This window comes from Sorex araneus, chromosome 3, assembly GCF_027595985.1.
Source record: "Sorex araneus isolate mSorAra2 chromosome 3, mSorAra2.pri, whole genome shotgun sequence".
Classification (NCBI taxonomy): domain Eukaryota; kingdom Metazoa; phylum Chordata; class Mammalia; order Eulipotyphla; family Soricidae; genus Sorex; species Sorex araneus.
The window spans coordinates 118,619,784-118,639,608 of record NC_073304.1 but is presented as its reverse complement, the minus strand read 5'-3'; the positions used below and the strand labels follow the sequence as shown (position 1 = coordinate 118,639,608).

The 19,825-nt window shown below is 42.6% G+C and overlaps 1 protein-coding gene across 2 annotated transcripts in view; it reads right to left on the bottom strand.

Annotated features, from left to right (window-relative positions):
• The window catches only part of MICU1 (mitochondrial calcium uptake 1), a 168,025-nt gene that overhangs the window by 66,171 nt on the left and 82,029 nt on the right, over positions 1–19,825 (bottom strand). For both annotated transcript variants that reach the window (XM_004615473.2, XM_055132399.1), the window contains 2 exons: positions 18,936–19,018; positions 14,072–14,269 (listed from right to left, as the gene is read on the bottom strand). In XM_004615473.2, the coding sequence (XP_004615530.1) occupies positions 14,072–14,269; positions 18,936–19,018 (281 nt within the window). The remainder of the gene's footprint in view (positions 1–14,071; positions 14,270–18,935; positions 19,019–19,825) is intronic.

Genomic DNA, 19,825 nt, shown 5'->3' with positions numbered 1-19,825 from the left:
TGCAGTGTCCACTTCGGTCTCCCTTGCTAGGGGAGAAGCCCGTTCCACGTCACAGAAGCCCTGTGAACGGCTGTGGAGAAGGTGCAAGTGGAGCCTCCAGCCTCCAGATGTCTGAGTGAGCTTGGAAGCAGCCCCTCAGCCTCCTCAGGCTTCAGAAAGAAAGGGAAGCCAGCTGATGTGACTACAGCGTCAGGGGAAATAACCAGGGCCACGGAGGTAAACGAGGCTGGTGTGTCACAGATACTGTGACTTTGTGGGGTCAGAAAGGCTTGTTGGAAGCAATGGAGTTTGGGGGTAATTTCTTACATAATAAATATAACACAGTTTTGGAAGCTCAAATCTCAGAGGGAAGCAGAAATGAATTTCCAACACTGAAGAACTGAAGAACAAATAGAGCCTCAAAACAGTTCTACAAGGGCACTGGAGCTGAAGCATCAAACACAGTAACAAGGAAAAAGCAATGGTTAAATTAAATTAACCTGATTAATCTCAAGTCTTAAAATATTTGTTAGAAAAGAGGTGGAAGAGAAGAGAGAGAGAGAGAGAGAGAGAGAGAGAGGGAGAGAGAGACAGACACGAAGTGGGCAAGGGGCAGGGAAGGAGAGAGACAGAGAGAAGGAGGGGAGTGTTTCTATATTGGAAGGAAAATGGTAGTATATAATATTCCTAGCAATGGTGAAAAGTTTTATATTAATGGTACAATCTGGCAACATGCTCTTAGTTCTACATGGGAATTTGGAAAATAATTACAGAGGAGCTGCACACAGTGGCGCCTGAGGCCCAGGGGCCACTCCTGGCAGTGCTTGGCCGGGAGGAGCAAGCTTGCCAATCCAACATTCACGCCCAGCAGTGCTCTCTATGGCCCTGATTACTCTTTCGACAAATACTGTGTGCCTCTATGGCCATACACCCATCATGGTCCTTTTCTCTATATTGCAGTAACTGTCTAGACTTCTCGTCTGATTCTGACCCTGTAAGTCCAGGATCCCGTGTCGTCCTGCTTTGACTTAGTTTCCAGCATTATGGCCAGCGCATACCTAAACATTAATACTCATAGTAAAAATGTTAATTTTATGTATTTTGCTTTTAATTTTTCTGCTAGGTGGATAGGTTACCATATCAAGAAAAAAAATAAGTAAAAAAACAGGTGGGGAATCCCCCCAAATATTTCTTTTTTTGCATTACTTTATTTAAAGAGGTTTTTTTCATTTGTTTTAGGTCACACCTGGCTGTACTCAAGGTTTACTCCTGGCTCTGCGCTCCTCTTGGTGCTCTGAGGACCATATGCAGTGAAGGGGATTGAACCCAGGTCAGCTGCACGCAGGGCAAGCCTATACTCTCTCTCCTACCTGGTGTGCTACAGCACAGCTTTTTTTGTTATGCCAAAATATAATGGAAGTAGTTAATTTTTAGTTAGTCCAAGCAACTTTAATAGGAAAAACATTCATGCTAATACAGTGGTAGACTCATAAAACAAAATGAGAGCACGGGAAGGTAAAGAGGCAGACAAAGATTCTATTTATTATAGGAAGAGAAATAATGAGACCTGATAAAAATTCGTTTCGAGTTTTGAATTCTGCTAACTGAATTCTGGGGATAATGACCTGACCTGCCTGAAAAAGGGTCCTTAATAAAGACATTTTCTCAGTCTCAATGTAACAGGCTATACTACCCGATTCACAAGTGACTACACAGCTGGCTCTGTCTCCCAAGACCCCATTTAGACTAATGATCGTCTAACGCTTTAAGGCAGGCTAGAGACTTTAAAAACTTTTCCTTTTCTCTAAAAAGTAAAACAAAAAGTCAGAACTATTAGAGTCAACTGAGGTAAAATTATAATAAAAAAGGAAAGCAAAAAAAAAACCAAACCCAAACAAAAACCCAAAATACCACCCCCCCCAAGTCCCCAAACACCAAGCTTCTTTCTACTCTGACATCCCACAGTGGCTGCCATGTAGGCCCCAGCTGCACAGACTCATGATGAAATCTTAGAAGAAATCAACTAGCCACAAAATTTCTCCGATACACCAGTCCCTGGCTGAGAACTTGGTGGCACACTTGGAAATGGGGTGGACCAAGTCCCCATCCTGCTGAAGCCACGGCAGCTACACTCACACCCCAACAGCTGCCACCACACCCAGGGCTGGACTCCACCACCTCACGACTGAGCTCCCCAGAGAAAACAAACTGCCAAAAATGTCAGGTCCACTGGTTATTTATTTATTTTTTTGACTTAGAAGTCTGGGGTCTTTTCACAGTGGGGGTGAGCTACTTCTCCCCATATCCCACAATGCCGTCATGTAAGCTCGCTGCCCAGTTAAATACTCTGGATTTTCTGGAGCACGTGGTTTCGTGACATCTCCAAACTCTACAATACTAACATCCCTGTAGGGGCACACCATATTGGATGGGAGTGTACCATAGAAGCCAACTAAGCTTCATTAACAAAAAACAGTAACACATAGGGTCCACTAGCAACAACAGCTCAGTAAAGCCTCTGACAAGGACTTAATATCCCCAGGGTGAAATACGACAATGTTCACACATTTTCTTTTACTTAACTATTTTTTGATAATTCCACTAGCCATTAGTGGTAGCAATGGCTAATGGAATTATTATTATCAATAAAATAAATGATTTTGGGCCTGCTATGGGGGCAGGTTTGTGGGATGGCTGGAAAACGGGGGGCAATGGTGGAGGGAAGGTCAATTTGATGGTGGGATTTGTGTTGGAATATTGAATGCCTATAAAAAATGCATCATGAACAACTCTGTAAACTGTGGTGTTTAAATTGAGTGGGGAAAAAAATAACCAGTTATCCTTAGCCCTATTTATTTTTAAATAGCCAGAAATTCTGTGAACTATAACCCTGTGAGACATATCAACTAAAGAAGACTAGACAAGTGATTAAAAATGAAAAGACGAATACTCAGGTATCCTAGACTTCATTAGTGCAAGTGTCTTCACATTTTTTTTTTAAATTGAATCACCGTGAGATGGATACAAAGCTTTCATGATTGAGTTTCAGTCATACAATGATCAAACACCCATCCCTTCACCAGTGCATGTTTTCTACCACCAATGTCCTCATAATCCATCCCCCTCACCACCACCATCACCCCCTGCCTCTGTGGCAAGCACCTTCCTTCTTACTCTCTTTGCTTCTGGGCATCATGGTTTGCAATACAGATACTGTTCACTTTTTTCCCCCCCGTTCTGTTTTTGGGGCTATACATGGCAATGCTCAGGAGTTACTCCTGGCTCTGTACTCAAGAGTTAATCCTGGTGGGCTTGGGGGTCCTTATGGGATACTGGGAATTGAACCCAGATCAGTCGCGTGCAAGGCAAACACCCTACAGCACTCCAACTCCTTCTTCACTCTTAAGTGTAATCTAGAAGCCAAATGTGCTTCTCTTTGCCACACCTCTGCTCTTCACCGATTCCTCCCATGCCCTGAGCTTAACCAATATGGCATCAAGAGAAGTCTGGTTTGGGGCAAACTTGGTAAGAAAAGTCACTTTACTCTGCTCCTCTCCTCTGACTCTAGTCAAGAGTTACTCGGTGCTCCCTTGCCCAAAACAAGAAACTAATAATGAAAACTACCGATTCCTTAATAGGATGAATTCTTTCTCAGTTAAAATGGACTCAAATATTGCCAACTCTGAGAAAATCTTGACTAACCTCTTGTCTTCTTGGGTCACAGATTTAGTTACAAGTGTTCCTCCACCTTTTGATATATTTGGAAGGGCCAGAGATGAAACCCTGACCCTATTGGACCATCTATATCTTTAACACTATACTCAGGGTCTGTGTAAGAATTTCTGGTTCACTCATCTCATTTTAATTACATTTTTAAAAAATTATTAGTTTGAGGGAGTTCTGAGTAATGCCAAGAAGTGGTGGTGCTCTGGGCTTACTATAGCTCTGTGCTCAGGGATCAGGCTCAGGGATGCTGGGTGCAAGGCAAGAGTCCTATCCACTGTGTTATTGCTCTGCCCCCACTTGCTTCTATTTAAGTTTTTTTGGCTTTGGGGGTCACACCTGGTGATTCTGAGGGGTACCTCCTGGCTCTGCACTCAGGAATTACTCCTGGCGGTGCTGGGGGACCATATAGGATACGGAGGATGGAATCTGGGTCAGCTGTATGCGAGGCAAATGGCCTACCTGCTGTACTATTGCTCTGGTCCCCCCGACCTAACTTTTAAAAGCTTCATAGGAGCAGAAAAGTCCATTGAGCACCACTGGGCACAGCCCTGGAGGCTGCACAGTACCCCTGGGTGTCAGTTGTCCCTGAGACCTGTCAGGGTGGTCCAGATTCGCTCCACACCCCACAGGGCCTGGGCAGCACTGCATCCTCAAACTCAAGCACTGAACTCTCAGTCCAGATGGCGGAGAATCTCCGTGAGCCCCCAACCTCCAAAAGCTTAAATGAATTTAGAATATAAAGATAGAGCTGGAAACAGGAAAATTCTAGAGACTTCCAAGGTATAATTAACAATAAAAAGTTACCTCTAGAGCAAAAATGTATAGTCGAAATGACATCTGCACTTATATGTTCAGTGCAGCACTGTTTACAATAGCCAGAATCTGGAAAAAACCCGAGTGCCCTAGAACAGATGACTGGTTGAAGAAACTTTGGTACATCTATACAATGGATTACTATGCAGCTGTTAGAAAAAATGAAGTCATGAAGTTTGCATATAAGTGGATCAGCATGGAAAGTATCATGCTAAGTGAAATGAGTCAGAAAGAGAGAGACAGACATAGAAAGATTGCACTCATCTGTGGAATACAGAATAATAGACTAGGAGTCTAACACCCAAGAATAGTAGAAATAAGTACTAGGAGGTTGACTCCATGGCTTGGAGGCTGGTCTCTCACTCTGGGCAACTCAGAGAAGGGAACACCAAGTAAAATGTGGTCGGAGGTCATGTGGGGGAGGGGTGACGCGTGCTGAATGTAGACTAGAGACTGAACGCAATGGCCACTCAACACCTCTATTGCAAACCACAACACCTAATCAGAGAGAGAGAACGAAAGGGAATACCCTGCCATCGTGGTAGTTTGGGGTGGGGGGAGACGGGACTGGGGAGAGTGGGAGGGACGCTGGGTTTACTGGTGGTGGAGAATGGGCACTGGTGAAGGGATGGGTTCTCGAACTTTGTATGGGGTAAACATGAGCACAAAAATGTATAAATTTGTAACTATACCCTCACGGTGATTCACTAATTAAAAATTAAAAAAAAAATAAATAAAATACAGAAATCCAAAACCGTCCGGCCGCTTGTGTGGCCGCTCGACCTCATATCTCTTCATTCTCAGCAATGGAAAACAAATTATCAAATGCTTCTTTTCCAGCAGGTCCGACTTTCCCGGGGCGGGGGGAACTCCAAACAATAATAGTGAGTTTTTTGTTAAAATATTGCATGTAATCAAGGTAAAGTGAAAGTAAAGTGAAATTTATCAGTTACACAGGTGAGATGGGGGGTTGGGGAGGTGGGGGGGAAGGGGGAGGTATACTGTGATTCTTGGTGGTGGAATATGTGCACTGGTGAAGGGATGGGCATTCGAGCATTGTATGACTGAAACTTAAACCTGAAAGCTTTGTAACTTTCCAAATGGTGATTCAATAAAAGAATAAATTAATTAAAAAAAAGTTACCTCTAATATAGTTAACTTGGGAACTGATAATCTATAGGTAAATTAAAAAAATCATTATCTAATAGTATAAGAAGAAATCTGCTTTGCCAACAGCGTTCTGGCTCTACTAAGTGCTCACCTAGAAGCCTCACTGGTCTCTTTTCCCTCAATCTTTTTGGTTAGGAAAAAGCTAATGCTTGGGCTGGTGCCGTGGCTCAAATGGTCAAGCACGAATCTTGGTTTCAATGCAAAACACTGTCAGAGGGATCCTGGTGGCCCCCAGCACTGTGACTAAGGCAGAGCAATGTGGGGACTGGCCTCCACACAACTAAAAAAGAAAAAAACTGAAGTTTATCTACTAGATTACCATTTTCAACAGAGTCAGATAGTTTTAATTCCACTTTAACACTCTGAAACAGAGAGGAACAGAGATGTCAGTCTGATGACACACAGGACAGGTGATTCTGGGATCTTTTAGGCTCTTTTCACCAGGTAGTTGTGGTTAAAGATCTTTAATATCAGTCTAAAAAATATGAGTCCTCTTATTTCTTTCTTTTTAAAATTTTTTTTATTAGTGAATCACCGTGGGGTACAGTTACAGACTTACAAACTTTCGTGCATGAGTTTCAGTCATATAATGATCGAGTATCTATCCCTCCACCAGTGCCCATTCTCTACCACCAATGGTCCCAGCATCCCTCCCACTACCCCCACCCCACCCCGCCTCTGTGGCAGGGCATTCCCTTTTGCTCTCTCTCTCCTTTTGGGTGTTGTGGTTTGCAGTAGAGGTATTAAGTGGCCATCATGTTTAGTCTATAGTCTACTTTCAGCCCACATCTCTCATCCTGAATGGACCCTCCTAAGCACCCTTTACTTGGTGGTCCCTTCTGTATCCGAGCTGCCTTCTCCCCCAGCATGTGCAATCCTCTTATTTCTTATCTATTCTTACTGATGATGAAAATGATTAGCACATCTTCTCTACTTCACCCATGTATCTTTCGGTCTGAAGAAATTAGTTAGCATCGATATTTTTTTCTTAAAGGTTGAGAACCTGAGTTACAGTTATTCTTTGAGTGATACCTAATTTGACTTCAGATTGTTTATTGTCTGGGAGGCAGCCACAGCAGTGCTGGATACCAGGGACCACTCCCAGTAAGACTCAATCCAACAGTCAGGCACAATGGTTTTATGCTCTTGCTCACAGCTGGGGCTGCTTGGGCTGGCAATGCTTGGGGCCAGCAGGGCTATGCCTGGCAGTGCTGGGGTAGGCAGTGCAGGACCGAACCTGGGGCCTCCTGCGCAAAGCATGCATGCCAGCCCTTTGAGTTATCTCCTGAGGCCCTGCCTTCAGACAACTGATGCTCATGTCACCCTGAAGTGTGGGGCATATAAAAAAATCTGAACCCCAAAACCTAAAACTATTATGCAATAGACTGGAGTTCGATTAGATGGCACTTTTCTAGTTTCCTTATATTCTGGAGCTGGCTTCACCCTTCTTACATAAATTAGTTTTCTCTTTGACATAATGACAGCTCCTTTCCCCTCCCCCAAACTAATGACAATCTTTCAAATAATTCTCTCATCATTTTTGACTGACATCGTACTTGCTACAATCCTCAAGAAGTCAAGGAATATATTAACTAAATTAGTTCTGGCATCTCTCTCCAAGAAATGCAAGTTTCTTGATAGTCATTGGTATTCTTACATGGAATTTCAATAACTTTAAAAATGACTTTTTTCTATTTTAATTCTTTTATAGTTCTTAAATAAATTGAGATTTTTTTCCTCTTCTATTCCTGTAAAGAATGTGATTTGGATTTTCATAGGGGTTGCACTGGATCTGTACACTGCTTTAAGTAATATGCCCACTTTGATGATGTTGATTCTTCCTCCCCATGTCTTTCCATTTTGTCTTTCTCTAAACAATGTCATAGTTTTCCACTTATGTATTTCCACTTACTTTGGGAAATAAATGGGGGTAAATTTATTCCTAATATTTCTTTTTGATGTGATTATAAATGGGCTGTTTTCTTAATTTCTCCTTCTGCTAGTTCATTATCTGTGTATAAAAGATTTTTCTACATCATTTATATAATGTTATCTTACTGTATCCATTTATTACTTCTAACAGCTTCCAACTGACATATTGGGAGTTTTCATCATGTGTTATCAAGTGCCCATTGCTGCTCTGTGCAAATTAGTGAGAATTTTACTTCTAATTTTCCAGTCTAAATTCCTCTCAGATCCATTTCTAGTCTAACTGTTCTTGTGGAGACTTCTGACACTGTTGAATAGTAGTGGTGGGAATAGACGTTCTTGTCTTGTTCCTGATTCTAGAAAAAAAACCTTGAGGTTTTCACCAATGAATTGGTTGAGGGTTTCTAGTATGCCCTTTCCCCCCTCATGTGTTTTGTCTTGGGGCCACATTTGGCAGAGCTCTGGGGGCTACTCCTGGCAGTGCTTGGGAGACCATGTGGTGCCGGGGATCAAATACAGGCCTCGTGCCTGCAAAGCACGTGGAGAATTTCTCATAAAAGGATCTGAAACTGGTCAAATGTTTTCTCTGCATCTACTGAGGGTCATCACATGCTTTGCTGTCCTTTTGTTGATGTAGTGTGACACTGATTTGCACTATGTTGAACCATGGTTGCACTCCTGAAATGGTCCTATATGGTAGGTACCAAATTTCAACAACTATCAGCAGTGACCTGGAGTTTGATGTGTTTTTTGGGGCACCTGTGTGCCAAATTGAAACAAGCCTTGGGGGTGACCCATGAATTAGGATTTCCAATGCCTGGGTGCACTTGTGCACCAAGTCTGAGTAGGCCTGGATGGCAATCTGGGGTTGCTGTTATAAGGCCCCAGTCTGAGCAATCTTGGGGTGCTCTGGGGTGCCCATGCAGTGGAAACTAAGAGGTTGAGGCTGTGTGTATGCAGAGGCACCAAGTTTGAGCAGGCTGAGTGGTTACCACAGTGTTCAAGGTTATAAGTGCCTGGGAGTCCTGCTGTGACCAGGGGCCTGGGCTGAGCCTGGCTCGGGAACGTGTGTGTGGAGGGATAGACTTAAGGGGAGGCTAGGGCCTCTATCACAGAACATGTCCTCCAGGGCTGAAGAGGAACACAGCAGGCAATGTGGCCCCCTTGCTAAACTGGCCAACTGAAGGTTCCCAGGGTTCTGACCGTAGTATTATTACTTGACTTGTCAGTGGCTATATGTGGCCTGGGTCTTTTATCTGAGAGGCTTAAGAAAATATTTCTCAGACCCCAGTTAACTCAGCTATGAGCTAGAGGCAGGTGGAGCTCATCTCGGAATTTGACCTCAGCATCTGTTACTAAGAAGAGACTCAATATGGCGTCCGTCAGTGACTGGAGAAGTTGACAAAATGGTGCCTGCTGGTGGCTAGCTGCCAAGTAGCTGCATTACTATGGCAACTAACAATCCAACATGGTGTCTGCCAGCTAAGTTGGGCAAGGTAAGTGAAATGTCTGGTGGTCTGCTGGTGACTTCACTAGTATGGCAAGTGGGATAGAATGTGGCATCCACCAGCAAGGTTTTAAGATGCCATCAAAAGGATACCTGCTGGTGATTCTCACCTGTTTTTGTTCTAGAGTTTCCTGCTTCCCAATCAAATCTAACATGAAGGGCTGGGATAACAGATGTTTGGCATAACCTCTCTCCCCCAACCCCTGGCATGTTTTACACCTAGACATACCCTCCCATCGTCTCCTCCCACCACAAGGCAGTATGTTGCTCTGCAGTGGGGTATCTTTCTCGGTGAGGGCATCCTCCTGTCCCTGTTCCTTGAGGTGCTCTCCCTTCTCTTGGGAAACAAAAGCCTCAAGCTCTTTGAGACTCCAACTTAGAGCAGGCTAAGGTCACGCTGGCACCACTCTAGACTGCGGATGACACTGTATTACTGCTTAAAGTTCGTCCAAAGTACTGTTCTACTTCATGCTTTATTCTCTTGACTACATCTTAGAGGTTTATGCTCTGTGGCAAATTATAATTATGTAAGTAATAAATAACTTAAATTCCAAGATTATGTTTTGAGATTTCCAAAGTAAACCATTCCAGGGACAGACACTAGGGCCCAAGCAAGGCATATTCTAGAATTCTACTCAGACAAACTCTTACATAAAAATCAAAGAGCTAAAACTCCCAGGTGAAATATATCTTCCCTATGTCAAGAGGAATAAGACAAACGGAGGCAACTGTGGAAAGTAACCAAGATATATGAAATGATTAAAGGAAGATAAGAGTTGTTTTAACAAGGTCTGGTTAAGAGTTCTCTTGGCCTTAACTCCTTCATTGGTGATCATAATGCAAACTTCAAAAGGTAAGTTGTCTCTTTCTGGTCAATCTAGTATATAAATCATTGGACCTCGTTACTCTTTGAGGTTTCATTTTTCCTTTTAATCTGTCTTACAAGGGTATGGTGCCACCAGCAGGTCAACCTGTACCTGTGGGGCAAGTGCATCAGCAACCTGATGGTGTCTTCAGGCTTCCTGATACCCCAAAATTGCTTCTGTGCCAATGGCCAGACCCCAACAACTTGGGATCAAGTTTACCAAGAAATTAAATAGCTAAAAGTTAGGTATGTGGGAGCCACACCCACAACTCTGGCTCAGCTATACAAGCTCTTTTATTGGTCTTATTTCAGAGACCCATAGATAAATCTCAAAAGAGATCCAAAGCCACAGTTAATCTCGGACCTGCACAAGGCTGAACAGACTGGGGTAAATCAGAGGAGAGGGGGGTTGATCTGGTGGCCCACCCAAGCAGAGTCCCCAGCAGCTGCTTGCTTCTACAATCCAAAATCGCCACCATACCCCTCTGGCCTGACTCCAGCGTCTCAGGACAAACTTCACCAGGATACAATCTGCTGAATATTCTGGTATGCGGGTTTTGTGACTGAAATCTCCAGGCTTTCTCAGAGTTGGGGTGGGTTTCCTCCCCACCCACTTCCCAATACACATGGAAGCACTGGCAGTCACCCCCACGAACCAACTCTAGCACACCACCCTGTAAGCTCTACTGCCAGCCTTGCTTCAGAGACCCCTAAATAAACCTTGAAAGATATCAAAAGCTGCAGAAAAGCTCGGACCTGTGCATGGCTGAACAGACCAGGGTAAATTGGAGGGGGAGGGCTGGTCTGTGTCCACCAAGCAGAGCCCCCAGCAGCCACTTGCTTCCACAATCCAAAATCGCCACCACAGCCCCAGCCTGACTCCACCGTCTCAGGATGGACCTCACCAAGATATAATCTGCTGAAAATTTTGTAATGTGGATCTTAGCGCACCAACAGCCCTGACCCAGAGACACAGCAGCAAGTCTCATAAGACAGCACAGCACCGGAGATCTGTCTGGGGCCCATACTGAACCAATTTCACCGGGGCACCCCAGATGGAGCAGGTGTGCTCTCCCCACCTACTCCAGATGGAATCCTGGTGACCAAGAGCTTCCACAAACAAGGCCCAATTATGTGTGTTCCAGGACTGAATCTGCAGGCTGCATGGTGGCAGAGGACCTGGGCTGTCCCTCCCCGGGTCCCTGCCTGCCCAGCATATTGGCTGTCATGCCCACAATTTGCCTCCAGGCACCATCTTAGCACACCAACAGTCCCGGCCCAGAGATACAGCAGCAAGTCCCAGAAGACACCACTTCTCTCCGGGGCCCGTATTGGGCCAATTTCTCTAGGGCACCCCAGATGGAGCAGGTGCAGTATTCCCACCTATTCCAGATGGAATCCCAGTGACCAAGAGCTTTCACAAGCAAGGTCCAGGTATGAGGGTTCCAGGACTGAATCTCCAGACTGCATGGTGGCAGAGGACACGGGTTGTCCCTCCCTGGCTCCCCTCCCCCGCCCCCAGAAGATTGGCTGTCACACCCACAATTTGCCTCTGGGTGCCATCTTAGTGCACCAATAGCCCTGGCCCAGAGACTCCCAATTGAATCTCAAAATGGATTGTGCCATACAGAGATGTCTCTGGAACCCAACCATTTACAATCTAGAAATTTTTTTAAAATTTATTCTTTTATTGAATCACCATGTGGAAAGTTACAAAGCTTTCAGGTTTAAGTCTCAGTTATACAATGCTCAAACACCCATCCCTTCACCAGTGCACATATTCCACCACCAAGAATCACAGTATACCTCCCCCCCACCCCCTACAATCTAGAAATTTACATCTACTATTGCGGCCATGCAAGCTCTCATGAAATTCAAAACAAGCAATGGAAAATAAACAATCTAGCATCTGCCCCTGGCAGGTAGGCTTGAATGGTGGTGGGAAATACTGAGCAAAAGATAATGCCCAAAATGAGAGAGAGTATTGGAAAAACTGTCTGCCATAGAGGCAGGGTGAGGACTGGGATGTGTATGGTGGAGAATGTGCACTGGTGGAGTGATGGGTGTTTCATCATCATATGGCTGAATCTCAAACATGAAAGCTTTGTAACTCTATCTCACAGTGATACAATTAAAAAAAAAAAAGTAATGTGGAGTTCATGCCCAATTCAATCAGCTTAATCAATGGCTGAACAAAGATCAGTACTCCTACATTATTTAAAAAACAAACAAACACCTGTCTTAGGTCACTGTGATATTTTTGCCTTGTTTTTTGGGTTCACCTGATGATGCGCTATGGTTACTCCTGGCTCCACACTTAGGAATCACTCCTGGCGGGGCTTGCGGGACCATACGAGATGCTGGGGATCAAACCTCATGCAAGACAAATGCTCTAGCTGCTGTACAATCTCTCTCACCCCAGGTCACTGGGATTCTTGGACTCAGCAAAAGACTCCCCCAAAAAACAGAGGTAAAGTTTTGGACTTATTCAAGTTGTAAGAATTTCCTGAGTGGGGCTGAACTATGGAAATATGTTACTTTGGGTTTCTGAAGTAAATCCTTAGAATATTAATCATACCATCTTCAGAAGCAAGTATAAAAATATATTTCAGTTTCATTTGAATTTTTGGTGGGGTGGTGCACAGGGGCTATTTCTGGCTCTGTGACCCAGGAGTGACCTATGGAGGTGCTGGTGGCCATATGTAGCACTAGGGATTGAACTGGGGTCCATTGGACAGACAAGCTCCTTAATCCCTGTAGCATCTTTCTGGCTCTGATGGGATTTTTAAATATTATCCCCACTGTTTATCTTCAAGAATGAATGCTTAAGTGATCTTATCGATTATGGGATATCAGTTGTTATTTTCCTAATTGTTTCAACTAAGTAGGAGGATAAGGTGGAGGTATTATATCATAATATAGTGGGAAATGAGAAAGCAGAGACATTTATATATGAACGTGGTTTAATCCCTGGCACTACATATGATCCCCTGAGCTCTGCCATTAGTAAATCCTAAGCACAGCTGGGTGTGGCTTTAACTCTTACCCCCCAAAAAAAAATCAAAACAAAAAACCCCAAAATGCAATGTTCTTCTTTAGTACTTTAAAATGCTTTAGTCACAATTATAGCACTAATGTTTAGAAATGTCAAATAATGTTAAAGTTATATTTTTTAAAAAGAGGTGAGAAAACAGAGTAAGAGAATTAAATATTTGATGAAGTTCTATTTTGTCCCCCGAGAAAAGTATATATTAAAGAGAAAAAAATGCATGCAGAAGGCATTTAATGAATGTTTTGAACAGAAACATCAACCAAAAATACACTTATTCCAATAAACATACACTAGAAATCAGTAATGCTATTAGAACTGTGTCCAGGAATTGAATGATCTGATGGCCTAAACCAATGTTTCCCCAAAATAGGTGACACCATTCGGGGGATGGTGAGGTTTTGGGAGTGAGTTGCAGGGACGATCCAGGAAATGGGTAGTAGACTGGGGCCACTTTGCTCACTTAAGATGTCAAATTCTGGGGGAGCACTGAGTAACTTTTCACCTGAAAAGGGGGCAGTAGGCCAAATAAGTCTAGCAACCTGGAGTACAATGGAAAAGTAAATCCCCATAATAAAGAGTCTTTTTATTCCAGCATTTTGTGATTTCAGCTGTTACTCCTTTCAGCTGTTTTACCGAAACAGTTACTTATTATTCTCATTCCTTTCCGCTCCCCTCCTGAGCTTTCTGCACAAGTACGAAACTGGAAATTCACACTCGGGTTGGAGGATCACTCTTAGCCCTGGATTTCTTTCTCCTCCAGCTGGATATACAAAGATAACCAAGATTTTCAACTTGACATGTTTGAGCTTCAGTTCCAGAATCATCTTCACACCGAGACATAGTGCCAGAGCCTATCATTTCTCACTGCAGGGCTGGAACCCACAGATAAGGTTCAAAGCAATCAGCTCTCACCGCTGTAGGCAGGATGGAAGATGCCTGCAGTACAGGTCCTGCCACCCAGAGATTCCCCATGCATATGTGATGAATAAAAGCTCAGCCAGCCTGTAGCCGGAGGAGAGAGAACACTTACCTCGAGCTTCAGAACATCATGCTGAAGTTTGCGCTGAAATTCAAGGAAGTTTTTGATGGTCAGCTTCCCTTTGAGATCTGCTCCAAAGAAGTAGGTGATGAGGGCTGAGCACAGGCCAGACTTGAGGGTGTTACCAGTAGTAGGGCGGTCTCGGTGTCGCATGCCCATGCTGGTTTGGGAGCGAATGATGCTCTGAACCTAATGGAAAAGCAAACCTCTCAGGAAAAACACTGAAAGTCTTACGTGTCAAGTTTCAGGTGTACAGCTTTGTACTTTGAAATCTCTATTATAATTACCACCAAATTTTTAGTTGGTTCTTTGGCTGGAAAGGACCAGATCTTCTACTGGAAGACTGAGATTGGTGAGAATGTAAACATCTTTTACAGCCTGTATGCAGAAACATGCCTCGCACTGTTTGCCCAAATAATTTAAACTCTATTTGATAATGAAACCTCTTCTTGAAGTTATCAGTATAAGTGAATAAAGCGCTTGCCTTGCATCTGGCCTACCTGGGTTCCCCTGGGCACCATCATATGGTCCCCTGGGTACCACCAGGGGAAACTCTGGAATACAAAGTCAGGAATATCTCCTGAGCATCACCAGGTGTGACCCCAAACCCAGCCTTCAAAAAAAGTTACCAGAATAAACAAATATTTTTTTGGAAAATAATTTTCAACATGCTAAAGTGATAACACAGCCTGTAGGGCATTTCCCTTGCATGTGGCCGACCCGGGTTCGATTCCTCTATCCCTCTCGGACAGCCCGGCAAGCTATCGAGAGTATTTCACCCGCATGGCATAGCTGGCAAGCTACCCGTGGCGTATTTGATATGTTAAAAACAGTAACAACAATGGAGACATTACTGGTGCCTGCTCGAGCAAATCAATGAGCAATGGTGACAGTGATACCAAATTAAGTATCTTTTTAAAAAAATTAAGTTTATTTGTTATCTAGATGGGGGAGACAGGAGACTTGGGTAAGACTCTGCTGCTTCATAGTCAAAGTAGAATTTTGGTCGGTCATTTAATCTCTCTGGGCCTTATTTTTTTCATGGGAAAATTTCAGGGTTAATTTTTAGTCTTTTAATTCTAGGTTCTTATCATCATGGTTTAATTATCTTCTGGATTCATATTTTATCATGTAAGTAAGATTGGTTGATATTTGTTATCATGTACACAGAGACTTGAAAGACAGGGATACAAAGGACTTTTCATTAATAAGTTTAAATATATTAGTAATTAGTAAATAACAGAATGAAATTTAATAAAGAAAAAGTTATTATAAGAGCAATATATATTAGTAATCACAGCACATCTAAATAGCCTAACTGGTTCAGTTAAAAACAAGAGAATCAGAGAGAGAGAGAGAGAGAGAGAGAGAGAGAGTACATCGGGAGGGTCTGACCTTGCATGTGCTGATGCGGGTTCAACCCTCAGCACTCCAGATAGCTCCACAAACCACACCAAGAGTGATCCCTACATGCAGAGCCAGGAGTAAGCCCTGAGCACTGATGGGTATAGCACAAAAATACAGAGACAAAGAGTTACAGACTTGCTACATACTATTATATACTATTCAAAAGAAACATACTGAAAACTTGAATATACAGAAAGATTGAAAGCAAAAAAAAAAAACCAGAATATATATCAAGCAAGTAACAATTCTGCTTCAGTTATGTTAACAAACTGAGGCTTCCTTTGGTAGTTAATTTGTCTCTGTGGTTTGAGGGCTCAAACCAGGGGCCTTGCATGCAGAGCATGTGCCTGGTGCTGAGCTTCATCCCCACCCAGCAAGATGAGATGTTAATGCTGCAACAAACGAGAGAGGAGATAGGTCACTACACAATATAAAGGATGTAAGCAAGTCAGAACATAGGATCAAAATATATCAAGAAAATTTTGCAGGATGAAAAGGAGCAATACTCAGACATTTTCTCACACATGATCTCAGCAATTATTGTGTCAAGATTTTTTAAAGGTTTGTATGTGGGAATTTGTATGTGGAAATTTGAATAAGAGTTAACAAGCTTGTTTTCTGTATAAAATATTTTGTCAACAATTCCAGTATATATATATATATATATACATACATATATACATGTATGTACACATACATACACATACATACAGTGTATGTATATATATATATACATACACACACTGCCAGGAGTAATTCCTGAGTTCAGAGCCAGGAGTAACCCCTGAGCATTGCTAGGTATGGACCTAAACCCAAAGCAAAATAAAACAAAATTAGAAAATTAAAAACACGGCTATAAACAGTTGAGCTATTTGTCTACTAAAATAAAGTAAAACACAGTCTTTACATGGCCATAGAGTTTACCAGTCATTCAGACTAGAATCCAAAATTGACTTATGAAAAAAGGGAAAAATACTGTGGTTCCTAGAGGGAGAGAGGAGTGGGGTGGGAGGAATGAGGGGGGTCTTTTAATGGTGTGATAGCACTGAACTTTGGCGGTTGGCATGGTGACAATTATATAGAGAGGTGTGAAGCTAAAAAGTTTTTCCAACTGGAGGTGAAATGATGCCATATGGAAACTAAGATCTTCAGGAAGGAATGAAGGGCATTAGAAATAATAAATATTTGAGAAATTTTTCTCTTTCTCTTGAAAAACATAACGACTCCCAAAATTATGCACTGTAGCACTGTAGCACTGTCATCCCATTGTACATCGATTTGCTGGAGCGGGCACCAGTAGTGTATCCACTGTGAGACTTGTTTTTACTGTTTTTGGCATATCGAATATGCCTTGGGGAGCTTGCCAGGCTCTGCCATGTGGGCGGGATACTCTTGGTAGCTTTCCGGGTTCTCTGAGAGGGACGGAGGAATCAAACCTGGGTCAGCCATGTGCAAGGAAAATGCCCTACCCGCTGTGCTATCGCTCCAGTCCACCCAAAATTATAATCCATATAAATGGTAATAGACAACTAAAGAGTAAAGAATGAAAAAGGTGCAAATGTGACTATATGGCTACCAAATTTCTACATCTTATGTGATGTAGTACAGTTTCTGTTCTTTATTATTCTTTTCTTTTTGTCTTTGGGCCACAACTAGGAGTCCTCAGGAACCATTTATTTCTGGCATGTTTTCAGGAGCATCCTCTGGCAGTTCTTGTGGAACCATATGTGGTGCCAGGAATTCAAACCGGGAATGGTGGGATGCAAAGCAAGCACCTTTACTCCTGTGCTATCTCTAGGTCCCCAAGTGGTACAATGTTTTAAAAAATTTTTATTTAAACATCGTGAATTACAAAGTTATTCAGAGTTGTTTTTTTTTTTCTTTTTGGGTCACACCCGGCGATGCACAGGGTTACTTCTGGCTCTACACTCAGGAATTACCCCTGGCGGTGCTCAGGGGATCATATGGGATGCTGGAAATTGAACCCGGGTCGGCCGCCTGCAAGGCAAACGCCCTACCCGCTATACTATTGGTCCAGCCCCCTTTAGTTGGGTTTTTGATGTACAATGTCCATTACCAAGCCAGCAAGCAGCATAAACTTCCCTCCACCAGTGTTCCCAGATCCCCTCTGCTACCCTGCCACCCCAGCCCCAGCCTGCAATCTTGACTGGCACCTTTAAATTTGGTTATTAAAGTTTGGATCTCGAGATGTCAGTGTTGCTGACTGTGATTTGGATATTTAACTCTATCACTCCTTAATACCAAGTGGTGCAATTTTAATTTTAAGTAGATTAATGTACAAACAAGCCTTTGCTTAAATAATGCTTCAATCAGTGATGGATGGCATATATAGCCATAGTCTCAATAAGCCACATAGTTTGGCACACAACCATTTGTATCACCCAGGCTTGTGTAATTACAGTCTAATATTCTTGCAAGGACAAAATAATTTACTGACACACTTCTCAGAACTGTTTTTACTGTTAGGCAACACTGACTATGTATTCAGGAATGTGTATTGTAAGTCCTAGAAAAAAAAACATTATAAAAAATAATGCAAAAGAGGCATGACTAAAATGTTATGTAAATTAAATTACAATTCTTAAAAACAATATTTATTTAATCCATAAGAAGGTACAAACACAAAAAAGAGGAAGGCAAATCAGAAAGAACAAAGAAAAAACAAACTACAAAAATCCAATTAAAAAATCCAATGTTCTTTGGTGGAGGTGAATGGGCACTGGTGGAGGGATGGGTAAACAATCACTGTATGAGTGAAATGCAAACACAAAAGTTCATAAGTTTGTAACTGTACATAACAGTGATTCTCTAATAAAAAATTTAAAAAAATACAATGTAAACAATTAACTGGTATATATTATGGTCTAAATACTACACATAAAAGGCAGAGATTGTGAGAATAGATAAAAAAATGAAGACCCAACTATATGTTGCTTATAAAAGATGTACTTTAAGGAGCAAAGAGACAGTACAGTGAAAAAGGCACTTGCCTTGCATGGCATCTCCAGTGCTACATATGGTCCCTGTGTACTGCCAGGGGTGACGCCTGAGCAAAGAGCCATATATAAGCTCTGTGCATTGCTCAGGGAGTGCTCCAAACATACACTTTAGAGGCCAGAAAGATAGTGCCAGGATTAATGTTCTCACCTTGCCTGCTGCTGACCAAAACAACATATATAGACCCATGAGCACCTCCTGGGGTCACTCCTGAGCACAAAAGAAGGAATAGCTCCTGAGCACTGCCAAATGTGGCCCAGCACTCCGTTCCCAAATTAAAAATAAAAATAAGAAAAATTTTAAAACAATCCATTAAGTATTAAAAATATTGACTAGCATCCGAGTATACTGACTGATGCCCTAGACACTCCCAGGCATCTAAAAATGTGAGACCTGAATGCACTGAGAAGAGTGCTCTAGGACAACTTGCCTGTTCAAACTCCTCCATGTCTACTTCTCCGTCTCCATTCAAGTCAAACATCTTGAAAGCAATTTCAAAATTTCTCTGCGGAGCTGTAATAGAAAGGATAGGACAAGAGAAGTAGGAAAGAAAGCAAAAAGGAAAATATTTAGAGAGTACTATCCAAAAATTTTTTTTAAATTTAAGAAAATTAAACATTAAATTACACTTTTATGTTACAGAATAGCTTCATATTTATCTTGGTTATCTTTTAATAAACTCCTTAATGCAAAAGAGAATTTTATAATGGTCAGTAAGGTTAGCGCCTCAGCCTCCTACTCCCCACTGTGTCCACGGGGTACCAAACTGAGTAAAGTATGCATAACTGTTAAAATAAAGCTGAAGTTAAAAAAAAGCCACAACAAAAGTATAAAGCTTGAGAAGATGGTGTATATATATATATATATATATATATATATATATACATATATAATGTGTGTGTGTACCACATGGGATTGGGATGCTGGGATTGAACCCGGGTCAGATGCATGCAAGCCCTATCCGCTGAGCTTCAGCCTGAGAGGATGGTATATTTTCTTCCCCTTAATTAAATGATAAAAGTAAAAGTTCTTTAAAACTTTTTTTTGAGAGGGGTGCTACCCAAGCAGTGTTCAGGAGGTGGGGGTGGGGGGTGGGGATGGTTACCGGCTGTGATTCAGCCAACTGGGCGGGATGAGTCCATGCTTAGGCATGAGGATGCAGCAGTGCTCAGGACCACTCAGGAACCCCAGCAGTACTTGCGTTGGCGGGGGGGTGGGGGCTTCTAGGGTTAAACCCAATAGTGTTGGGGGGGGGGCGTTTGGTACCAAGGGTCCTGCCTGTGCTATGTGGCCCCAGCCTCCATGACTTCTAAAGTACTC